This window comes from Octopus bimaculoides, chromosome 2 (assembly GCF_046866305.1).
Source record: "Octopus bimaculoides isolate indiv1 chromosome 2, ASM4686630v1, whole genome shotgun sequence".
Lineage (NCBI taxonomy): Eukaryota > Metazoa > Mollusca > Cephalopoda > Octopoda > Octopodidae > Octopus > Octopus bimaculoides.
Genome location: NC_142929.1, coordinates 36,695,668 through 36,722,586, shown reverse-complemented (window position 1 = coordinate 36,722,586; position 26,919 = coordinate 36,695,668). Strand labels below are relative to the sequence as shown.

The 26,919-nt window shown below is 34.9% G+C and overlaps 1 protein-coding gene across 1 annotated transcript in view; it reads left to right on the top strand.

Moving 5' to 3' along the window:
- Nucleotides 1–532: 532 nt before the first annotated feature.
- Nucleotides 533–26,919, top strand: part of LOC106878776 (1-acyl-sn-glycerol-3-phosphate acyltransferase alpha) — a 71,632-nt gene continuing 45,245 nt past the window's right edge. Inside the window, exon 1 of the mRNA XM_014928105.3 lies at nucleotides 533–1,038. Coding sequence (XP_014783591.1) covers nucleotides 851–1,038 — 188 coding nt within the window. The 5' untranslated portion in view covers nucleotides 533–850. The remainder of the gene's footprint in view (nucleotides 1,039–26,919) is intronic.

The window sequence follows — 26,919 nt, the reverse complement described above, 5'->3', positions numbered from 1 at the left end:
AGGGACGCAACACTTTCATAACGCAGGGAATATCTTTCGTGTCCTGGTGCATGAATTTCGTTTCCTTGATGATATATTATGTACTCATGTTTATTGTTGTTCTCTCTCTATATATATACATATACATTTGTCTTTTTTTTACTCTTGACTCCACTTCAATTTTCGTGACAACCAATGACACAGAGAAATTTTTAAATGCATTTCCTCGTGCTCAAGTTTTCAGAATGAATGAGTAACCAATCCGCTACTTTCACATACACATTCCGCTGTTTAACTCGAATGCAGATCCCTCAAATCTGTAAAATAAATTGTACTCATCTAAAATACTGTATTTTAATAATAGTTAAACTTTTAATTATTACATGGAAGAGATTTAAATTAGAAGAAAACAAAAAGAGAGATTTAGAAATACGAGATACTTTCGATATAAACCGCGAGTGCGAAATGAGATAACGTCAGCTGTTGTAATTATGTTCGTGAAGTGGTAGGCGGAAACTGCCGAATACTTCCGACAGAAGTATGACAAATCGCTAGACCCTGAAGAACTATCTTCAATCGAAGTCGTCCTTTCTTACTCTCGGTTTCGCTGTGCTTTTCTTTTTCAGACCTGACCTTGTTTCTCCAGCTATTTTAATCTACTACCTTCGATTCAATGCACCACCAGCTCGATAATACTATTAAGCTCCACACGTTTGTTATTATAGCCATTAATCGGTGACGTCGTTAAAACTCACTTTGGCCTTCTGTATTTACACGGACACTTAATTACCACAAATTATATACACCAAGAAAAAACTGATATAAACTTCGATATTTTTCTCTATACGTTTCTGTTAAAACCCCAACAAATATGGGTTTCTGGGACATAATATTCTGGATTTTCCTTCTCGTTTTACTGACCATACCGGTTCTGTATTCATTTAGTGGACACTTCAGGTATTATGTCAAGATAGGTATTTATTACTTCATCGTTCTGTTTCTGGCCACAGTTGTTTGTTTGGTTGCCTGGGTCCGGCCTTTTCATGTCAACAACCACAAGTAAGGCACTCTTATTTTTATATCTACTTTCATTTTATTCTTCCGTTGTACTCTGCAATTTTCTTTCTATCCATTCGCATTAACACTTCCTTAAAATCAATTTTATTTATCATTTCTCATAATTTCAGTTTTTCGTGCTTTTTTTTTTAATCTCTACCTCTCTCTGTCTACTGTACTTATAACTAAACCTAACTACACGTGTCTATGAATATCTAATTCTTATTAGATTATTTCATGTTGAAGCGAGTTTCTAGAGGTTCTTAATAAAACTGAAATATGCACATTGCTTCTTCTTAATTGAACATGTTGAAACATTATGCATAATTTTGTAATCTAACCCTATAAAATCACGTTTCGGGTTTCATTCATTCGTTCAGTTTCACTTTAATGCAGACGATATATGTTTAGTAAGCTAACTTTAACTTTCTGTCGGCTTTGTTCATTCACTCGCACTTTTTCACAATTAAGCAAAAGGCTATTCAAATTTCTGATATCTATTAGATCACTTCCTCATTCTCTCGGTTGCCTATTTAATAATATAAGCAAAAATAGAGCAATTTTTTTACTATCCTTTTTATTATATAACGTTATGTGAAAAATCTCTGAGGTTATCGTAATGTAAGTGAAAGTTCGCCCGTACAGTTATTCCGTTTCTATTCCCTGCTGGAATAACTCTATAATTCTGTAAACTCCTAAGTATATCAATACCACAATGTCATATTTAGTTTCCTTATTAATCGGAGACTTTGTGTCTTTGTAAAATATCATAGTATTGCAGAAATTTGAATTCTTAACAAATTTCCTGTTATTTTAGATTCACTTGTCTTTTACACTCCTTTTTTGAAGACTTAGAAACTACGATCCTCTCTGCAGTCTCTCGACTTGCTAGAAATAGCAGCCAAATTACCCTCAAATTACATCCGACCTTCAAGGACATAGTCCGCGATACACAAAAAGAATGGATGGCCACGGTTGGAATATCTTTGATCAAAAGTTTACTTGATCAGGATAGGCCTACGGCTAAATTAGTAAATTACATGTTTCAACTTGCTTCATTTGTTTCTGAAATTCGATAATCATGCTCGATTTGTATGAAATTATTTTCTAATTTGTGTAACATTCTGTAAGTTCACATAAGATAATTAATTGCTTATATATATCGTTTCTTAAAACGAGAGAAAAGCAGCGTAATTATAAAAATATATACTTAAGCTTTAAGCACTTATATAGAAAGCTCCAGTAATTAAGAATTTAAAGACTCGCGTGACACCATCTGTAAATATGCGTGAAAGTTAAAATCGTCAACTACATGCATATCAATATAGGGTATAGTATGATAGTTGGCATGAGTAAATTTATATTCAAATACCTTAGCCAACGTGCCATTCAATGGCTATTACTCCTTCACTCTTGTACTTCGAAGCTATTGCTTCTGTCTTTCAGGTTTTTTCTGCGGGTGGGGGGGGGGATTATTCCAATGTTGAAAATAACTGTAAATGTTTTATTATCATTCGTTCATTTAAGATATACTTCCTTAGTTGCAAAACTTTAGGGGAAAATAGGGGTTTTCTTGTAATCTGTAGGTAGACGTTTCTGTTGAGATATTAGGGAATCCACAATGCGAATAAAGGATTTTAAATTGTCGATCTCCTATTTTGTCTTACACAATTATAACTACATCGGTTCCTTATTATTGTTGCTGTTGTAAAAATTCAAGATTTTTCATAGCTCATTTGAAGGTGTTTCGTCTTTCAGAAAAGACATTACTTACCTTGCCAATCTCTATATCTATCTGTATGAGTTTTTTTTGTTTTTTGTTTTTTACGCTGTGATGATCAATTATTAATGTACTAAATTCACTTTGTTCCGTGCAACTATGACCTGTTCATCGATACGTGTACTTCAAACAGTATCCTGTTTTTTTAATATACAAGTTAACGTCATGGTACCTCAAGAAAGTAACGTGCTTTTTGTATGTTCGGATTTATAATTTTTCATCTACTGTATAATGGTTTTCTAAATTCAAGTAATTTTGAATATTGGTAAAGACTGAGAAAGAATGAAATAAGCACATGCTCTGGTTACGAGAAAAAAAACCGTATGGTTTCTAGATAACGAAAAAGAAAGTAGAAATCGAATGGAAACTACTAGTAAAGAATGAAACACTAGGCGGGAAAAGTTTGGAAATTGAAAGAGAGGATTAGAAAAAGAAATATTGTGCTGTACTGTACAGCTAACTACTCCAGTGTTTTTCGTTGTTGGGGATGGACGGATTGTAAAGGGAGCAGACAAATCGTCGTGTTTAATAAATTTTCTTTTTGTTCCTCATTAATAGGGGGAGGTGGGAATGACGAGAGTGTAGTAGTTGTCAGCTTGAGAACTACTGAACTTAGCATTTAAAAGGAAATCCTTTAATTTGATATTTTAGGATCGCTTCCTGAAACGACCTTGAACTGATTAACATGATTCAGTGAACTAGATATTTAAATCATCTTACCTAACTTTCTAATGTCTCCGTCAGTTTCAACACCTTTTAATCATGAGAAACATTTAGTCTTTTATAACTAATTGAAGCAGCTTCATAACTGCTATACTTTTAAAGTAAGGTAAATAGTTCTCAGGAACAGTTTATTTCCATAAAGAAATTTGTCAAATGTAGGTTAAACAGTATTTTGCATTTCGGATAGAAAGCAGGGATGCATCTTTTGGAGAAGATGATCCCTTTTAAAAATTGAAATCGTGGTTATTTCATGTTAAAATTGCTTAATAATGAACATCAATCTGGACAGAAAATCAGCCTTCATTCTGAGAAAAAAAAACCTGCTGGAGGTTATATTCTGTATTCTCATAAAAGGCTGTTTTTTATCTTTGGTGTGTACTTGTTAGTAACACACTGGAGCCTATAGTCATATAAACATAAATTCTGCCTTGATTGACTTGGACTTTTTTTTATTAGTTAGTCTGAAGATGAGGATCAGTACTTACGATCCTTGCAGGGCGAATGTTCTCAGGGATAAGGATTTAGTTGAGATCTTGTCCAGAGGCTGTCAAGTGGAAGAGGAATTGATACATTGGATGTGTTTGGAATGGGGAAGGTGCACAAGCACCAGAAGTCATTGTAATTGTGATAGAAGAAAAGACATATCAATAAGTTAGTGTTGTGTGTCTTGAATAGCAATTGGTTAGAGTTAGTTTAGTTATCAGATAAATGATCTTGTGTGGTGTCCAGATATATGACACATCTGACAGTGTTGTAAGAGGAAAGTGGGTATCAACAATTGTTCAAATCTAAATTAGCTTCTGGTCCTGAATAGGAAACCTAGTGTTGGAGGTACTATTTTCACTCCATCGTAAATAATGATCACTATGAAATGTCATCTGAGTGTGTTATGTTTATGGATTAATAAATTAACTCCAGATCCATAAAATAGAAGAAACAACATAGGTTCACCTTGTTGAACTAATGTAGTTCAATGATTCATGTCCTGAAACAGGAATTCTGCCAGAGCTGCATCTTAGTCAAAAATCTGTATATAATCATACTGTCTCTGAGATGAGTTTATGTACGTTGTCCCTTTGAAGCTATGAGTGCTGGGAAACATTCCAGCTTTATGAGGACCAAATATGCCTTTTGTATGTGATATCATAAGATTTTAAGTCTTCATCGTCATTTAATGTCAGTTTTCCGTGCTGGCATGGGTTGAACAGTTTGACCAGGGCTGGAAAGCTGGAGGGCTGCACCAGGTACCAGTCTGCTTTGGCATGGTTTTTATGACTGAATACCCTTTCTAACACCAGCCACTTTACAGAGTGTGCTGGGTGCATTTTTTTTTTTTTTTTTTTTTTTTTTTTGCACTGGCATGGATATTTTTACATGACACTCGCATGAAATAAGAAAATTGATTTTTAAGTATAAAAAGTTTACTATATGCTGTTGATTTTGGGATCATGCCCTATCATTGAAATTAAATATGAAATTTATTGATAGCTTCTTCTCCATCTGATAAGAGGCACAAGTCCTATGCAACCTGTTGTTGTTGAATCATTTTATAGTTTTAAAAAGAATTTGCAGTAGACTAAATTTTGGAGTCTTCAGTGTCTGAAGTAGATTTTGAAATTTGTGACATCACAAACAAAGGACATGTTTGGTTCTCAACCCAACAACATTGTTTTATTATCTTGCAATAGTCAGAAACAACTATTGGCACACTTTTGAGTTTGGAATGTTTAAAAGTTGTTTTGTATAGCCCCAAATTAATCTTGATCCAGCAGACAGATAATCAAATATGTTCCATCATGTATCTTCCATATTATCCTATGTCACCTAACTTTAAGAAAGGTAAGGTGTGGTATAAAAAAGATTTTATCAATATTTCAAGCAGGTAGAAAGACTACAGAGCAGCAGTTCTCAATCCTTTTGAGTTTGTGTTGAACTGAAGATCACATATTGTTTGGAAAGTTTCAAAAATTATTTTAAAGTTACATTTTTTAAAAATATATTTAAAAACTGATTGTTTGCTTTCTTTTGTTAATCATACTTGTATATAACAAAATTATGAACAATAGTTTTCAAAGTGTTCATATATTAGAGTGGATTTTTAAAGCTTTAAATTATAAAAATTGGTAGTGCACCTGGATACCTGTGCATTGTTTCAGAACTAGTTGTGTTGAAGCTCCCTCGGTGGCTTAAAATTGAAAGAGTTATGTAAAATGGGGAAATATAGAGATAATTGGTTGCTGAGTGTAATCTCTAGTGAAAAGAGAGATGATAAAGTAAATTTGTGTTTGTGTGTATTAATATACTGAAGAACGAATTTCATTTCCTGCAGCTTAATTATCATTTAAAAAGGTTTTGGAATATTTTCCCATGCTTAACTATAGTGATTCATATTTTCTATCTGGTGTTTTGTTTATCTTTTCTATATTATTTGTGTGGCAGGTCAGTTCCATTCAACTTTTGTCAGTGTGTTGCTGGATGAAAGTTTCAACATGCCATCACTTGTTCTCAGCTATGCTGGTTGTAGATGTGCCTGTCTATGTTGGCCAATTGTGGGTTGGATGGGATGCTCTTGTGGTTGGGTGATTAATGCTGGCTTCTACGTAGAATTTGAACTCAAAAAAAAAAAAAAAAAAATTAGCGGAATAGATACTGTAAAGATATCTTGTTCAATGCTCTAACAATTCTGCCAATCCACTGATCTCAGTTTATCAATATCCAGTGCAATGAAATACAAAGTTGACCACAGCCAGGTTTGATCTCAGGCCACAAAGAGCCAAAACAGATATTGCAAGCCATTTTATCTGATGCTCTAATGAATCTGTCAATTTTCTGCCTTGCAAGTCTTACAGTGCTCTAAGAAATTAATATTTTGGTTGTTGTAATTCTCTTTTACTGATCAAATTTATTTAGTTATTGGCTAGACTAACCCTTTTTGCTGAACATTCACCTAAAACACTTTAATACTTATTGTCCATAACTTTTACCATTATATAATAGACCTAAAATAAATGCATTGTTCACTACTCTCTGCATAATTTTTTCCACCTCTCTGGGAACCACTGGGCAGACAAGTACTCTCTCAATTTCAGTACCTGTCTCCCTTTAGTAAAAATGTTTTTGTCTGAATTCATTATACCACTTAAGTTATTTGTAAAGTAGACTGTTTGTTTATATCAATGAAATTTTGTTTGCTCTTATCAGTAATCTTAAATATTTGTTAACATTTGTCCTAGTTTTGATTTATGGTTGTTTGTGCAGATGTTTTCAAAATTTCTGAATGAAATGCCAAGACCAAATCATTTATATGACTACAAACTGTTGTATTTGATTATAGAACACTGTAGCTTGAGGCCTTTTGACAAATAATTCCTGTTGTCTATATTTTCATAAGCTGATTAGAATAAGACTTATATCACAATGAATACTGGAGAAATGATCTAAAATCCATCAATATCACTTAATTCTTATCATCACACTATGGCATTAAATCAAAAATTAATAAAGGCCTTAATTTATAAGATATAGCAAAAAAATATGGCATGGAAATAAATCTAAACAGACCACTTAGTTTTCTTTTGCACTTTCACGTTTTAATAAATTGTTTGATAAAGTGCCACACCCTAACAGTTGAGGGAACCCGTGGAAGAGGTAGGCCCAGGAAGACCTGGGCTGAGGTGGTGAGGCAAGACCTTCGTACATTGGGCCTCACCGAGGCGATGACTACGGACCGAGACCTTTGGAAATGGGCTGTGCGTGAGAAGACCCGGCAAGCCAAGTAAGATCGTTGCCAGTGCCCCTGGACTGGTTCTTGTGCGGGTGGCACATGAGATGCACCATTTTGAGCGTGGCCGTTGCCAGTACCGCCTGACTGGCTCCTGTAGGATTTTCGAGCGAGATCGTTGCCAGTGCCCCTGGACTGGCTTGTGCGGGTGGCACATAAAAGACACCATTTCGAGCGTGGCCGTTTTCGTGCGGGTGACACGTAAAAGCACCCACTACACTCTCTGAGTGGTTGGCGTTAGGAAGGGCATCCAGCTGTAGAAACTCTGCCAAATCAGACTGGAGCCTGGTGTTGCCATCCGGTTTCACCAGTCCTCAGTCAAATCGTCCAACCCATGCTAGCATGGAAAGCGGACGTTAAACGATGATGATGAATTCTATCTATAAATTTACATATTTTCTGTTATGATTTCCCCCCCCCCCCCCCTCTTAGCAAGGTTTTGCAAACTTGAACATTTTATGCAAATTGTTGGAGCAAATGTTTTTTTACCCCTTTTTACAGTAATCTTTTATATGTGAGGCTAGAAAACTTCTTACTTTTCAATTAAGCAGATTTCTGAAGCCATTAGAGAATTATTCTTTGCTTTAAGGTTTTATAATACATTGTTTATTGTATAATTTTAAAAAAATGCTTTTGAGCTTATGTGCTCCAGTATCTAAACCACTTTTTACATTTCTGAACATCATTGCTGTCATCATCATGTCCATTTTTAACTTTTACACTCCTAATTTCTCTTGTGAAAGTTGAGTTTTCCACACAGAAGCTTTCCACATCTTTTTCTTTCTTGGTTCTTGTTGAAGGGACAATGCTCATGACTTTGTAGGCCCTCTGAAACAGATGAAACTTATGCCTTTAATGCTCTCATTTGCAAATTGATACCTTACAAGAAAGACATGAGCTGGGAGGAAATTCTTGAGAGGAAAGACTGATACCTCCGAACTAGGCACAAGTTTAATTCCATAAGAGAAATCTTTTCCTTTTTCTATCTACTATCGTTTTTTGGCAGGTATCACAGTGATACTTTTTCAGTTTGGAACCAATACAATCTTTACGTATGTACCCTCTGTGTTAACTCTACTCATTTGTTCTATTTCAAGTGACAGGCTTGACTAATTATGGAAAATAAGTTGTGTACTGTAACAAAAAATAGAATTAACTTTATAAAACACCACAGCTGCAAAGGGAAAAGGGTCTTAACACATTTTTTAAAACAATTTCATGTTGTTTATTATTGAACATTGCTTAAACCAACTTTAGAACATCAACCATACATTAATAATAATGATGTCTTCTGACTAGGTACAGGTCTAGATTTTGTTATCTAGTTTAATTTACATGGATTGTATTTTTATTGTTGACTAATTCCCAACTTAACCTCATTGACACTTTTTCAAATTGCTTCTTAATGACTTTCAAATCTTAAATTGTTGGTTTGACATTCTTTCCTAATATGTCTAGATAGGATATTCACTTATTGTAACAGTTCTCATTTTCTGTTTTATCTTAGTAAGGTTTCATTTATCATTTTTATCTCAATTAGAAAGTGTGAATAGAATGACGTTAATAACTCTAATGAATCATTGAATCTCAATAATTTATTTGGTGTTAGAGTTGAGATAAGGAAATAGAAAATATTTTATCTTGCAGCAGCAAATTATTCACATTTCATAAACAGCTGTCCAGAAAAAGCTTCCCACAGATAACTCTTTTGAAAGTATTCTTCATTTGTTATGGATTAAGTACAATGGTTCTTACCAAAAATAATACAAAAGTGGGCATTATTTTTTATTAATTGATGTAGGTCATTCAAATCACATTTATCGGTGAAGTAATCCTCCTTCTATACAAAGATACTAACTCAACATAGTCTCTATCACCAGCAATGCATTAATGCCATCATTTAGCCCAGCTCTCCAATCTTCTTTGCAAATATTCAGGTGTGCAATGTTGTACTGACTTCTTCGCAGCTGTATCATCAAATTGTTGTTCTTGAAGACTATCTTTCATTGGATCAAACAGATAAGAGTCAGAGAGTACCAAATCCAGGCTGTACAGGACCACCAATCAGCCATAATTTGCCAGTTGCCTGATTTGTTGTCAAAGATGTGTTTAGATTCCAACTTGTTACCTTCCTCCTAATGACCTCTCTAAACTTTTTGAGTGTCTCGATGTACTACATGCTGTTCATTGTACAGCAATGTTGCAGAAAATCAAGAAGAACAATGCCTTTGTCATCCTAGGCACCATGACTTTCTATGCCAATCACTAACTCTTGATTTTTTTAGGCCTTAAAGAAGAGAAGTAACACCATTTCATGGACTGAGCCTTTGTTTCCAGATCATAAAGCTACAGCCAAATTTTACCTGGTGACAACCAGATCAAAAACAAAATGTCTTCATTGGCTTCAAATGCTATCAACTGATCAGAGCAGACTTCTACCCTTCCACTCTTCTCTCCTTCCAATTGGGTGTCAGCTGCCAAGGTATCCACTTTGTATTTCGTGATAACCAAAGTTTTCTGCCATCTTCTGTAATGCATTGTGACTACCGTCCAGTTATGCAGCAAGCTCACAGAGTATGACTTGTCTGTCCATGCAAATCATTTTGTCCACTGATGATTCATGCCTGTGGTCACTATTGATGGGCTCTCACAGTATAGAGTAAATGCTGGTTTCTATTTTTTTAAACTTTTTCATCCATCTGTGCACATTGCTCTTGTCAATGGAGTCGTCTCTATAGACAACCTGTAGCCTTCTGTGGATGTTGGACAGCCTGCATCCCTCCGAAGAAGAAGAGTTACTCTAAAGAAAGATTACTCTGCCAATATGTGCAAGTTGAACAATGCCCACTTTTACATTACTTTCAGTAGAACTCTCATATATATCTCTTAAGGATTGAAGCTCTAAAAAAAATTACCATTACAGACACTGTACATTTCTTTAAGAAAAAATTTACACCTAAAATCATATTTTCCACAGATGCATATTTAAGTTTAACTATTTCCTACGACTTCTCATGGGTATTCATTTTGACCCAGTAACCAACATATCACAAAAATTGTGATGTAATGTTGGTTACTTCTTCAACACCAACAAATAACCCTGTATGGCTGATAACTATTTACTGGGTACCAATACACTAACATTATTGCTTGCCTGCCTCAAACAATATCTGCTCCTCAAACACAATCTACAAGGAAACATCCACTGGTCTCATATTAAACTCAGTTCTCCCTTGCCTCTGCTTTTCTGGATTTTCTAACTTTATATCAACCTCCCTTCCATTCATCTATCCCTTCATAATGTATATCCGTTTTCACACCCAACCTCTCTCTCTCTCTTATCTGGAACCTTGCACTTGGTTTCCTTCTGTCAACTACCCTACAATAATTCAAAATAAACAAATTGTACCAACCTCCCATTGATCTTTCTCCATTTTAGTAGAACTTAAAAGGGCCATATGCTGTCCCACATCCTCAGATAAAGAATTTTAATAGAAATTACCAGTCTTTTTTTTTTTTCTTTTATGATTTAAATCTTTCTACTGAAAATGAACCAATGATTGGAATCCTACAAGTCTATACTATAAAAAATTTGTTTAACCTTTTAATTCCTAAGACTTTCACAATTACTTTTCATGGGATATCTTGGGTACAGCGCTTAAAATCTTAAAAGTACATTCAACTAATTGAATATATTTTTTACATTTATATTGACTCTTTTGGAATGCCTCTTACATTAGTCTATATTACTTCTGTAATAACTATCCTACTTAATATTAGTTTCTCATTCATGATTATGAGGTTGTGCATTACTATTGTTATTATCATTTCAATTTTCTTTCTTCATTTCTCCATCACTATAAATCCTATGCAGGAAGCATTAAAGTATATTAACTTCTATATTTAAAGCATATATCAGTGTATTTTAGTTTTGCTTTGAAAAAAATGCCTACTTTATAGCAACTACAATTGAAATAGCTAAACTATGGCTGATATTACCTTTGGCTATATAGCTCAGATTTTTCTCAATTCAATAAATCTCGTTGTTTATTTGATATTTCTTGAAGCAGCACTGTATTGTATTCCTGCAGTTTATATAAACGAACTGGTTATATTTGAAATGTTTGACTTTTATATGAAATTGTTTAAAGGTTATATTTCTAGCTTGGTAAGAAGCAGGTTTTGAAAAGAATAATCTGGGTGAAAACGGGATTCCTTAAGAAGCATTTTAATAAGCTAATTATTTTAAATTGTTGATTAGGCTTAGTTAAATTAAACCTAATCTTCTATGGAAGAAAAGTTAACATTTGTTGCTTTTAAAAAAGTGTTCTTGAAATTGTTACATTTTTTCTTGAAAATTGAACAAATTATTGATAATTAAAATTAACAAATTACATTTTTTTAAATACTGTTACAAGTAATAAACTGCTGCATTTCTGAGAAGTTAAATGCATAATACATTTAATACTAACAGAGGAGAACTGGATCAGAAGATTACTTAGGAAGGTTTTGGTGTAACTGAAAAAAGCAAAAAATATTAACTTTTTCTTCTGTAGAAGTATTAGTTGGAAGGAGTATGATAAATTGACTCCAGTTTGAAGTAAGAGTTAAAGTTAAAATGATATTTAATTCTCTAACTGTTAGCAAATAATAGTGCTGGCTGATTTATTGTTGGTTAAGTATCCAAGCTGAAAGATACATAATGTTGAGGTCCGAGGTGCTACATTAACAGAAGTGTTTTCAGATTGGATAGGACTGATCTAAGTTGGTGTTATCAGTATGGGTTGGCACTCCATCGCTTACGACGTCGAGGGTTTCAGTAGATCCGATCAACGGAACAGCCTGCTCGTGAAATTAACGTGCAAGTGGTTGAGCACTCCACAGACACGTGTACCCTTAACATAGTTCTCGGGGAGATTCAGCGTGACGCAGTGTGACAAGGCTGACCCTTTGAATTACAGGCACAACAGAAACAGGAAGTAAGAGTGAGAGAAAGTTGTGGTGAAAGAGTACAGCAGGGTTCGCCACCATCCCCTGCCGGAGCCTCGTGGAGCCTTAGGTGTTTTCGCTCAATAAACACTCACAACGCCAGGTCTGGGAATCGAAACCATGATCCTATGACTGCGAGTCAGCTGCCCTAACCACTGGGCCATTGTGCTTCCACTATCAGTATGGGTAACCATACTTAAACAACAATGCCAGCATAAATGACCAGGTTTAGTTACCAATGTTAATGTTTCTTTTTTTTTCAAGATGAGTCTTGGGTAAGTGGTAATGCTCAAGCCCTCTGAGACCAGTAAACATGATACAGTTAATGATCCACTTAAACTGTTGCAGGTCAATACTTGCAGCAAAGACATGAGCAGGGAAAATTGCAAAGGGCTGATATCCTGAGGAAGAAGGACTGAGATTAAGAATTAGTGCAGGCCTGGGGAGGGGTGAGTGAACAATACAAGAGAGATGAGTGGGTCAGGGCTGCCTGAGTGGTGGAGTGATAAACCCAGTCAGCAAGTATATTCTTTTTTTTTTTTTTTTTTTTAAATCATATTATTTGAGATTTTAGGTTTAAAAGATTTATTGATTTCCACCACCCTTCCATTCTCTTTTTCTTATTGTCTTAATTTTTCCCATTATTGGAAAATTCAGAAACTTGTTGCCAAGCAGCAACTTGATCTTTTTTTTTTTTTCTACTCTGAAACAAAATCTATTGATATTCATATTCAATATGGTGTCCTTCATCACAAACTTTCTCTTACATATTGAAATAACATTTTTCTCTATCTTTTTTTTTTTTTTCCGATACTTTTCTTTTAACTTACACCTTTCATCAATCACTTAATCACTGCTATCAAAAATTATTACTGTTCTGTTTCTCAGTTAAGTTTTGTTATTGTCGTGTGTGTGTCCTCGCTAAATAAAAGCTTAAGTATATAATTGCATTTGTGGAGCTAATCAGTTTCTGAAGTTCTAGAGAAAAATTGTTATCTGATATTTTGATCTATTTGGAGTTATCTAGGTTAGATTTTATTTACTAAATCAAGCTTTCTTCTCTTGTCAATCTTTCATTATTTGAAATGTATACATGCCTTTAAAGTGTATGTACAGTAACAAAGGCATCAAGCATAACATTCTAGTTGCTATACATAAAAACATATTTCTGAAACCAATGAGAAAGCCTCTGCATGGTTGATTAACTTGTAAGAAATAATTCAAACATGCCTTAAACCTCACTGTCTTTTAAAAAATGAAACATTGAACAAAGAAGTCTGGGGTGCACTTTGCTTGAAAAAGTAAGAATTGATATGATCATGTCTGGAATGCTTTTAATCACAGATCTTCTTAATCAAGAATAACCTGACACTAACATTTCCATCATTGTTATATTTTCATATCAAGAAATATACACTCACATAAAAATGTTTTTAACATACATCTTCCATACTGTCATGTGTGTAATGTACAGCAACACAGCGTATTGCCATTTGTTTTGATTTTTCATCATCTCATCTGTGAGGCTCAACAGTCTTCGATTGGCATATGCTTCATACAGTTATAAAAGTTAATTAAATCACCGAGATAAACTATCAGCTACATCCAGAGAGATATTCAAGCAGTTCATGGACTTCATTTTATGCTTTGATACTAAAGGAAGGAGTGCATGTACCAAACTGAAGTCCTGGTTCTCTATCAGTCTGCCATTATTCCACTGCACCTTTTGTTTATGTTCTTTTCAGTTGATCTGAACTGATTAGAATTTTATTTATTTTTTTAATTATGATCAATTATTTTCATTGGGTTTTGGTGTTCCAAAGGTTTTAAAAGAAATGATTAGCTATTTTCATGTTTTTGCTTTGATGGTCTGTTTAATCATGCAAACTTCTGAGATTTAATCAGATATTTTCTGAGGATTGTTTGCCATTTTTTAAAAGTATTCTCTGAGTTAGTTTTTAAGTTACTTGGCAATCCTTGAAGAATACAGAATTAATTTGATGGATATGTAACATGATATGAAGATTTTATCTGAGCTCCAAAAAGTTGACAAGCTTTAAATATTTGCCTCATGCAAATGTAATTTTTAATGATCCAGTATACCTGGTTGAAAATGAGGATGTGCTATTCACTATAAACAGTTGAAATATCCGTGGTTGGTGATTATTTCATGAACTTATTTCATTAGGTTCAAATCAACATGTGTCTTTTGAGAAAGCAAGAGAAAAACTTTACTCTCTTGAATCAGTACATAGAAATGTACCTAGTGATTTACTATTTTGAAGATTTCTGTTACACACGCACACACACACACACACACACACACCCACACACACACACACACACACACACTTTCAGGAATAACTTTAACACATTTAAATAGATAAATATTTTAAATTAGATTTCAGTTTTATCCTGATATTTTATATCACAGTGTTCATCAAATCTAAAAGTGTTGTGCAATTCCATCAGCATCATCTTGAGTATTGCAGCCCACATTACCATGACTACCTGACTAAATCACTGCTTCTAATTAATTTCAACTGAAATTTTTATTGTATTTAGTTGTTGTTTTCATTTCCGTCATGTTTTTGTAAGCCACCCTATTTATAATTATAGTAATTAATGTGTGAGGAAAATCAATATACCAGCTTTTGACATGCAAATAGCTCTTTATGAATGCAATTTCTATGACAAGGTTATATATTGTTTTTACTTTTTGCCTTTTATTTTCTCACTTATGACAATTGGTAACTTTTTATACTGTTACTTCTTTGTAATCCTATAGTTTGGGTGGGTCTGTGTTTTTGAAACAATTATAGACATTCTTGCTAGCCTAAAATGTTGCTGTGTAGTCCCAGGTCTGTTCTGATGAAGCAGTCCTATAGTATTCTAACAGTTTGCTGAACCAAACAACTAAGCAAGACCCACAGATTTATTGTTCCAGATATGTTGTGCCTCCAATAAGTTAAGGACTATACTGCACACTCTCACATGCAGTAATGAACTACAAAGGGTGCTGTGTGACATTCTAGTTATGTACACGTTCTTTTACTTTATCCTATAGGTTCTGGTGTAGCTACAGCTGAAGAATCTGAAGTTATTTTGCTGTTTCTCTGCACTTAATAGAACATTTAGCTTTTTAGAAGTTTTAATGTTTATTTCATGCAGTCATCCTTTCCAAGCTGGTCCACATGAGAAGTTGGAACTGATGTTTTTGTGTGCCAAATTTTCATCATTCACTCAATATTCAAACCAAGATCATGCTGTCTTCTTTTGTGGCATATTATATTCAGGACTGATTTATCTAGTATATCTGTCCACGTTTTCCTTAGGATGGTTTGATGAACTTTAAATGAGATTTGGCTGCTAATTCTAACAAATTGAACCACTGCACAGAGGTTTCTTAATTGCTAACTTTACATTGGCTCAAGATTGCAAATTTGCAAGGAAAGAGTATAGTTGATCAAATAACCATCATATGCATTATTTTATTTCTTTCCCCTGTTTCTGTGGAGAATCCAGTAGAATTGCTCCTAGCTCTAGAACAATGGTTCTGAACCATTTTTTTATTTGTGGACCCCTTTGATCCCTCCTTTAATTGGATGGACCATTGTAGCCATTCCATGTTTAAAATATCAAATTATATTTTTTTAATTAGATACTATTAGGAACTGTATAAAAAATATTTGGTGTATTGTAGAATTATAACCAATTTATTACATATAAGTTTTAACAGCATAATCTTAAAATGGGTTCCCAAAATCATGAACCCCAGTTGAGAACCACTGCTCTAGACTAACATTGCTTTCCTACTTTATTTTTTAAAACTTGTATTACAAATATTGCATATTAGCCTACAATAAGGTCATAATGTTCAAGAAACAATTAATTTACCAAGTTACAAATTATGTAGAAGGTCGGAAAATTTAAGAAGAGTTTGAAATTTACTAGATCCTATTAATTCTTTTGACTTGGCATAAAGATATTTTGTACATTATTGGTAGCTGCATTATTGTCCCTGGAAAGAACCTCAACAGGATGAGAATTGTGTCAAACTTCATCCTTTATTCTGACTTCTATCACCCTTTTAAAAGTACTGTCTTTGATATGTGTGTGTGTGTGTGTGTGTGTGATGATGATGGCACGTACAAAGTATTAAAAATACATCTCGACAGGAAGATAATAATGATAAAAGTACTTAAATACCTCAGGGTTTTTTTGTTTTTTTTGTTTCAAGACAATTTTTTTACATTTAGATTATTCCAAGTTAACTTCCAATCTTGTATAAGATGGATGTTTATTTTGGAGTTATGTTCTAAAAGCCATTGCATAAATCAAATTTTCCACAAATCTAAAAGATTTAGAAGTGATATTTTATGATTCAATGATCTATTATAGCTTTTATTTATAACTTACTTCACTTATTTAGATTGTATGGATGTACTAAATATGTTCAGCAAAGGAAAACTGGAACTTGTTAAACAGTGAAAACATTGTTTATTCGAACAAGTTTGTTTATTATTGGTTCAAATAATATAACCAAATGTCAAGGGCATTTAATTACATGCATATATGTTTACCACAATAACAACAATAAGTTGGCACATTTTGTCATTGTTTTGACTGAAATTAGATATTACTTTGATATGATCTTGTTTCAGTCATTAGACAATGGCCATGCTGGGATACCGCCTTGAAGAATTTATAGTTGGATGTATTGACCCCAGTACTTTTTTTTTTTAAGCCTGGTACTTACTCTATTGATCTCTTTTGCCAAATTGCTAAGTTATGGGGACACCAGTTGTCAAACGGTGGTGGGGACAAACACAGACACACATACATGGATATATATATATACATATATATATATATATATACATATATATATATATATATATATATATATATATATATGGGTATCAAACTGCTGGATCAGGTGATGAAAGTCACGGAGAGGGTCATAGCCCAACTAATTAGAGAGAGAGTCTGCTTAGATGAGATGCAGTTCAGTTTTGTGCCAGGTAGAAGCACCACTGATGCTATATTCCTGGTACGGCAACTGCAGGAGAAATACCTAGCCAAAGATAAATCCTTATACTTGGCTTTTGTGGACTTGGAGAAAGCCTTTGACAGAGTCCCTCAATCCCTTATCTGGTGGGCGATACAGAAACTAGGGATTGACAAATGGTTAATAAGAGCTGTACAGGCCCTATACAGAGATGCCGTTAGTAAGATTAGGCTTTGGCAATGAGTATAGTGAAGAATTCCAGGTAGAAGTAGGGGTCCACCAAGGATCAGCCCTCAGCCCCCTCTTATTCATCATAGTCCTCCAAGCAATAACAGAGGAATTGCTCCTGAGAGCTCCTCTATGCTGATGATCTAGCCCTCATAGCAGAATCACTATCAGAACTAGAGAAGAAATTTCAGTGTGGAAGCAAGGTTTAGAATCGAAGGGCCTTAGAGTCAATGTTGCAAAAACCAAAATCCTAGTAAGTAGGAAGGTGAACACATCACCCCCCCCCCCCCACTTCAGGTAAATGGGCCCTGCTCGATCTGTAGAAAAGGTGTAGGTAGAAACTCCGTAAGATGTACCCAGTGTAAGCTATGGATGCATAAGAGGTGCAGCAACATCAAAGAAGATTAACTGGGAAGATAGCTTTCGTGTGTGGTAGATGCACAGTGGCAATAAGTAGTTGATAGCTTCTGCTACCTAGGGGACCAAGTCTGTAGTGGGGGTGGATGTTCAGAGAGCATTACCACTAGAATAAGAATTGCCTCGGCAAAGTTCAGAAAGCTTCTATCCTTGCTGGTGACAAAGGGCCTCTCGCTCAGAGTGAAAAGTAGATTGTACGATGCATGTGTGCGAACTGCCATGCTTCACAGCAGTGAAACATGGGCTTTGACTGCTGAAGACATGCATAGGCTCAAAAGAAATGAAGCTAGCATGATCCACTAGACGTGTATTGTCAGTGTGCACACACGACAGTGTAAGCGCCCTGAGAGAAATGGACATAAGAAGCATTGGATGTAGCATGCAAGAGAGACGTCTGTACTGGTATGGTCATGTACTACGGATGGTTGAGGAGAGCTGTGTGAAGAAGTGTCACTCCCAAACAGTGGAAGGAACCCATGGTAGAGGGAGACCCAGGAAGATATAGGATGAGGTGGTAAAGCATGACCTTCAAACATTGGGCCTCACAGAGGCAATGACAAAAGACCGAGACCTCTGGAGATATGCTGTGACTAAGAAGATCCGGCAAATGCAGTGAGATCATAGTTGTAGCCTACACGAGTGTCGCATAACCAGCCCATTCAAAAAGTACCTTTGGATCATAGGGCGACATGCTGTGCTTGAGGAGACCTATTGTGTTAAGTACATCAAAATCAAATCAGACCACAATCAAATGGAAATTGTAGTTGTGGCTGCTGCCAGCGCCTCCTGACAGGCTCCCCATGTTGGTGGCATGTAAAAAGCACCATCCAAACGTTGTTGATGCTAGCCCCCTTGCCCCGATTGGCTCCTGTACCGGTGGCATGTAAAAACACCATCTGAATGTGGTCGATGCCAGCACCCTCTGGCCACTGTGCCGGTGGCACATAAAAAGCACCCACTACACTCTCGGAGTGGTTGGCATTAGGAAGGGCATCCAGCTGTAGAAACACTGCCAGACCAAACTGGAGCCTGGTGCAGCCTCCTGGCTTCCCAGACCCCAGTTGAACTGTCCAACCCATACCAGCATGGAAAACGGACGTTAAACGATGATGATGATATATATGATGGGTTTCTTTCAGTTTCCATCTACCAAATCCACTTACAAAGCTGTGGTCAGCCTGAGGCTATAGTAGAAGACACTTGCCCAAAGTGCCATGCAGTGAGTCTGAACCTGGAATCATGTGGTTGGGAAGCAAGCTTCTTACCACACAGCCACACCTGCACCTATGACATAACCACACCTTCACCTATTCACACTGCCACACCTGCACCTATCCACAAAACCACACCTGCACCTATGATGGTAATCATTTATAATATTATTCATGTGGGTTCAAAAAGGATTATCTATGAGTATTCTTTTTCAGACTTATTCTTTATCTGTGGGTTTTTGTGTTAATAATATCAACTGATATTTTAGCAACTTTTATTCCCACCATTCAGTATTAGAGCAGTCTGTTATATTAAATGCTGTTATGTTTCTGGAGTAACTTCATGAAGAACAAGAAAAAATTGAAATATATTGATTTTACTTGGTCCATTAACATGAGCATAATTTTTTTATATAACAATTTTTTTGAGATACTTTCATATAATGGCCAGTACATTAAGAAAGCATTTTTTTTATCAAGTACAAAGTACGTGTGCTTGTGTGTGTGAATTATCTTTGATAATGTGCCCCAGTCGTTTAAATTCTTTTGTGAATATAAACTGAGGAAAATTATAACTGGACTCACAATTTGTGTTGTTTGTTGTTTTTTCTTTGCTTTAACCCTTTTATTACCATATTTCTGTTGAAATGCACTATCTTTGTTTCAATTGCTTAAAATAATGAAGAATTTGGTAAAATAACTTTGACCTTATTAAGCTAACCTTTGGAACATTAACATGAAATTTTGACGGTAGGTTTTAATTTAGGTCACTTTAAAACAAGAAGTTTGTATCATAGAACGTAAGGTGATCTCAGGTGAGTTGGTATTGAATGGGTTAATAAAAGTAGACAACTGAAGATTATTTTACTATTGTAGTAGGGTATAGTTTTTAAGATCTGATTAGGTCACAAGTTCAGTGACCACATAGTCTCCAATAGAGCAGTAGTTCTCAAGCATTTTTTGCCTATGGACCCCTTTGATTCCCATTTTCTTCAGGGGAAGAGCCTCATTGTCATTTCATATCTAAAACTCCTACTATATTTTTATGATTCACTACTCTAAGAATTGTATAAAAATGTTTAAATATTTTGTGTATTGTAGAAACGTAACTAGTTTATTGTGAATAAATTTTACCAACAAAATCTTATATGAACCCCAGTCAAGAACCAGTGTTAGAAGATGGTATACACTGTTCGTGATGTATAGTTTATAACAATTTTGTTCAGTTAACTTCTATATAATAGTCAATGTTCTGTACTCTGTCCTATGTTTCATGGATTAAATTCTCAATTTTAGGCTCTTACACTTAATCCTAGTTGTGTAACTAAACAAATCCTTAACTGAACCTTGATACCTAAAGAGACGGGTGTCTTAAGATTATATTTGATTTAATTATATTCCCAGTTATTTATTTTTTCTTTGTCAACCTTGTTCAACACATCATTATAATGCTTATCTGTGACTCACAAATATAATATCCCTCATTCTACTTTTTAACATTTTTTTCTCAATACGCTACTAGTATTTATTTTATCAACATCAAACAGATAAAAGGCTATCAACCTGGAAAGAAAATTAACACAGATTTGTAAGATATTAAATCATTTATTAATAATGCAGTCCAGACTGGTTTCCCACCATATCACCCTGTCAGTTACATGTTGTATAGATTATATTGATGGACAGCCAGTCTTTAACCCTTGTATTACTATATTTCTGTTGAAATGCACTATCTTTGTTTCAATTGCATCATTCATCTTTGTTGAAGATTCTCTCTTAAGAATGAGACATGTATGTGGCTGTACTGATTTAAGCTATCAGACATTTGTTGTATGGAAATTCCAGTTGCTGTATTAATAATACTAAACAGGCTCTTGGGAATATTTACTCACTATTCACTTTTATGTAGATGTAACGAAACCATTAAAACTAAATAAATTTTACAACTATTCTGCTATATGCTTTTTTTTATGTTTAATAATTCATTAACACTTATTTTAGTCTTATGGTGATTGGTTATATTAAAGCTAGCTAGATAGGTTCTTCGGATGAGCATTTTACTCTTACCATTTCTTATATAATATAAAAAATTGTTACTTCATATGAAATGTGTTTTTTATACATGCTTCAGTAGCCAAAGGGATTGCTCATTTTTTTTTTTTTTTTTTTTGGTGGGGGTATTGCTTGTATGGGTATTGGGGGTATTGCTTGCTTTGTTTTTGTTTGTTTTGTGTTTTTTCACCCACAATTATTTTTGTAGCCTTTGTTGTCTCATTAAGATGTAAATTTATTATTTACATTCATTTTGCTTCAGAAGAGTTTTTGTTTCCAGCAACAAAATGAAAGTAATAAATTCCATTTCTGAGTGTTTGGTTTTGTTTTTATCTGCCAATAGAGAAATAAGAATACTCTCCTAGAAACCCTTCACATACTTCAGTGTATTTGTTTTGTTTAGTGAGATATTTTTTAGTTGCAGCTCTCTGTATGGAAGTACCTCTTCTACAATTGAGTTTGGCCTAGTAGAGAGCAAAGCAGCTGTCTTTGCTGAATTGCTAACAAGTACTTCATAACTGTACAATTATGAATATAGATATTGTTGACAGAAATCTTTATATGCATGTGTATGCATATGCTTATGCACAATGTTACATTAGAAATGTAGCCTACCTACTTGCTTGTCCAGATTCCATGTATGATCTGTTACTGATCTTCTCCACCCTTTACTTCTTATAAGTTGCTATGGTTACAGTGTCATTATTTAGACAATATATACTTCCTGAGACCTCTCTCCCACACCGCTAGACAATTAGTACCATGTTGGTCATGCAGGTCAGCACTTGTGCTGCCGGCTAGGTTTGATGCAAAGATAAGGAAGTGGGTAGAATTTGTTTTTGTATTCGTTTGTAAAAATTAAGAATTAAGTATAATGTCTGTGGTTGAATAAGGCATTAACTTCAACTGGAGTTATTTTCTTTTTCCAACTATTTTATTATTGCCTTATTAGACCCATTAATCTGTGTAAACACTTACAAGAGTTAAATATATCATGCGTCCAACTTACCATTGTTCAAGGATAATCCCTAGAATATACAGGCATGTAAGTAGTTTGTGCTGGCAAAATTAGGTTACTAAAAAATAAAGGAAATTGATATGCTATGAGAAAAAGAAACTAACATTTTGAGTAGGATCTTTTGTTATCATCATTTAACATCTTGTTCCATGTTGGCATGAGTTGGATAGTTTGAGAGGATCAGATTTGTTAAAGAACTGCATCATGCTGCAATGTCTGATTTAGCTTGGTTTCTATGGCTGGATGCCTTTCTCAATACCAACTACTTTACAGCATGGAGTGGCTGCTTTTTTTTCATGCTACCTGCACTATTGAAATTGCTATGTTACTATATATTTTAATAATTCAATACTTTTCTACAGTGGCATTAAATTGGTGCAATCATTAGAGTATGAAATGGTATGCCAACAGTGTTTATTTGTGGTCCTTTCATCTTTCCAGGGTCAATAAAATGTAATAGCAATCAAATTTCAGGGTTAATTTAATATTTTATGAAGCATGCTAGAATGTTTGGGATCATAGTAGAATGGAAAAATAGCAGAAGACTTTTCTAATTTTATGATTAAATACAGTTTATATGGTTGAATTGCATTCCTTGTGAGAATGTTTAAATAGTTTGTTGGGTGGAAGATTTCTTTCAGATATGTTTATTAAAGAGGAAAAATTCTATAATAAAATTTATTAAATATATTAAACAAATTTGCTTGATGATATTCTATGTAATCAATTATCTCCGAGCAGTGCAGTACATTTGTGGTGGTTAGTGTAGATTCATTTGCATTTTTTTAGGTCAGAGAGAAGCAATTTCACTGTCAGTCTTAAAATTGATTAAAACCAGTTTCTCCATTCTGATATTTCTCTGTAATTGCATTAAATTTATAGGAATCTCTTCAATCATAAGAATGAAAAGAGGAAATGTTTTACAAACTACTATTGTTCTCATGATTTCATCCTATTTTGTGTCTCTTCTGTTCCCTTCTTTCTCTCTCTCTTAAACCATTTACATCTGAACAAAGAACACAGCTCTGCCAGAGCATTCCAGTTGTAACCATCTCTCTCTTTCTCTCTCTCTCTCTTTTTTTTTTTTTTTTTTTTTTTGAACAGTGAACCTCAAAGCATATAAAGTTGTAAGTAATAGCTTGTAAATATTTGGCTGGAAACTCCTTTTGGATAGTAAAAGTAAGCCAAACCCAATATTTACATGCTATTATTTATATATAGCTTTATATACTTCAAAATCTGCTGTTCCAAAAAAGAATTTCACCCCCTATAAAAAAGGTTATAAATTCTTATAACAATTTTTTTTTCTTCATGTGTTGTGCATCCTTGACTATATTATCTATTGTAACCTTCCTTTTCTTTATGACCCTAAGTTGCAATTTAAGGAAGATTTCACTATTTCTAGCAGGTCAAGTGACAACAAAACAACTCCTTTGTTTGCACAACTTGTCTACAGTTGAGTATTTAGCAGCTGGGAATTGTCCAAAATTGTAAAAACAAGTACTCCTCCTTTACAGTGCTAGAATGAGACGAAAAAACAACATGAATGCAAAGCAGTAATAAAAATAAAATTGTTTGCATAACACTTTTGTAATATGGCACCTTGCCTGTACATGTAATAACAGTCAAATCTCCTTCAAATCACACCCTGTTTATTGTAAGAAACACACTTATATCAAGTGAATGATGCTGCATTTGCATCATCTTTTATCTACTTGAACATGTTTTTTTCCAAGCACCCTGCGTCTACATGGCTCTGCTACTGATAACAACCAAGTCTCTTTCAGATTACATCCTATAGTCAGAAACAAACTTATAGGTGCAAGCATGGCTGTGTGATAAGAAGCTTGCTTCCCAACCACATAGTTTCAGGTTCAGTTCTGCTGTGTGGCACCTTGGGCAAATTTTTTTCTGCTATAGCCCCAGGCCAACCAGGGGGAAAATGACAGACACCTGCTATATGTATATTTGTGTGTGTGTTATTATCTATTTGCCTTGATTTCATGTGATAGTTGTAAAACAAGTGCCACCATTATGCAATCAGTATCCTTCATTTACAATTTTCCATGAAAACACATCTGGTAAAGGTGGAAATATTACCATACTTGAAAAGAAGTGAGAGTTGGTGGCAGGAAGGACATCCAGCCTTAGAAAATCTGCTTCAACAAATTCCATCCAATCCATGTAAACATGGAAAAGTGGACATTAAAAGTAATAATGATGATGAAACTTGCATCAAATAAATGATGCCACATTTGTTATCTTCTCTTATTAACATGTTTTTCTAGGCACCCTGCCTCTACATGGTTCTGCTAGTAATACTAACCAACTCTCCTTCAAATCACATCCTTTTCTAAGAAACAAACTTGCATAAAGTGAATGACACCACATTATTATCCATTTCAACATGCTTTTCTAAAAGGCAATAATACAGTACCACTATTGATGTTTGAACTCAAAATTTCTATACCAGTACATAAACATTTGGTTGTTGGAAATCATACACATTTTCTGGGGAGGGGGGGGGGGGTGTATTTTAATGAAATTTAAAAATTTTGATTGGTAATTGCGGTTGTCAAATCTGAACTTTTGAAATTATACTTGGCATTTCCTCTCGTTTGGTTATTTAATGAAAATCTTTCTTTGGTTTCCATTTAGATACTTTCATCTAGTGTTTGAGTCTAAGCCTTTTGTGTCTGTATGTGTGTATATTCCATCCAAATATATATATAAATGCACACATATACACATACTTGTGCACACATCTATACCTTCACGCACACCTTTTTTAAATACACACGTATACATACACATACATATATATGCATATACACATACACATAAGTTCACATACATGTGTGTATGTTTGTGTTTAGGTATGGCTGTATAGTTAAGTTCCCTTCTCTACCATGTGGTTTAAGTTTCATTCCTACTGTGCCGCCACTTTTGCGAGTGTCTTCTATTATAGTCTAAGGTTGAACAAAGCCTTGTAAGTCCAAAACGTTGCTTTTCCAAAAATGAAAAAGTAGTTTCACCATTCCATAGCAAAACTATTTTACTACATTTTGACAATTTTTGATATCTTGGCATCTGAAGCAGCTGGAGAGACGATAGTTTGACCAAAAGAACTGGCTATTGCAAGTAAAAATAGATACTTGGAAAAACACATTCGGCCAAATTTGGACATACGACAGTTTAACACAATAGCAATGATCATCATCATCATCATCATCATCGTTTAACGTCCGCTTTCCATGCTAGCATGGGTTGGACGATTTGACTGAGGACTGGTGAAACCGGATGGCAACACCAGGCTCCAGTCTGATTTGGCAGAGTTTCTACAGCTGGATGCCCTTCCTAACGCCAACCACTCAGAGAGTGTAGTGGGTGCTTTTACGTGTCACCCGCACGAAAACGGCCACGCTCGAAATGGTGTCTTTTATGTGCCACCCGCACAAGCCAGTCCAGGGGCACTGGCAACGATCTCGCTCGAAAATCCTACAGGAGCCAGTCAGGCGGTACTGGCAACGGCCACGCTCAAAATGGTGCATCTCATGTGCCACCCGCACAAGAACCAGTCCAGGGGCACTGGCAACGATCTTACTTGGCTTGCCGGGTCTTCTCACGCACAGCCCATTTCCAAAGGTCTCGGTCCGTAACATACACACACACATACACAGTGTGTGTGTATTATGTGTATACATGTACATGTACGAATATGCCTGTGCAATGCCATATTAAAAGCACTCATGCTGGTGCCACACATAGAGGCACACATGCTGGTGGATTGATAGACGCACCCAGCACCCACTGTAAAACCATAGAAACCAAGGCAATTCAGACTGGAACCTGGTGCAGGTTGCCAGCATGGAAAAGGGACATTAAAGGATGATGATGACTTATATGTATATAATATTTACACATACACACATTGCCATGGTTATGTGGTTAGAAATTTCATTTCCCAATCATATGGCTTTAGGTTCAGTCCCACTGTGTGTCACCTTGGGCAAGTGTCTTCTATTGTGGCTCCAGGTGAAACAAGGCTTTGCATATGGTTTCAGTGGGCAGAAAGTGAAATAAGCCCATTTTGCATGTGTGTGTTTGTTTATGCTTGCATTTCTCTGAAAATTGCAAGCAACGATATTGTTATCATTTCCCCCCATCTACTAGCTTTGTACTTTTGAAAATGTATGGAACAAGAGATCCTTTATTTGAAAAACGAGTGTTAGCATCAAGAAGGGCATCCAGCTGTAAAACAATGCTCAATAGTATATTCATCTAGCATGGAAAAACAGGTGTACAAATGAATGGCATACAGACACACACATGCACGCATTCATGTGTGTCCACTACCAGTGAATCTTCAATCATGAAAATTTATAAATTTTAAACTCTATATGTTTATTCATTGTTTTTATGCATTTAAAAACACTAATTTTTAAAAACATACACACACATGTGTGTGTGTGTGTGTCTATATATTCATGTGTATGTATGTCTATATATCTATACATGTGTGTATGTCTATATATCTATACATGTGTGTATGTCTATATATCTATACGTGTGTGTATGTCTATATATACATATCTGTGTGTGAATGTGCGTGTACAGTGGGTGGAGAATGTAGAATTACTGATTGTAAAATTTGGATTTTCTCCACAAACCTAT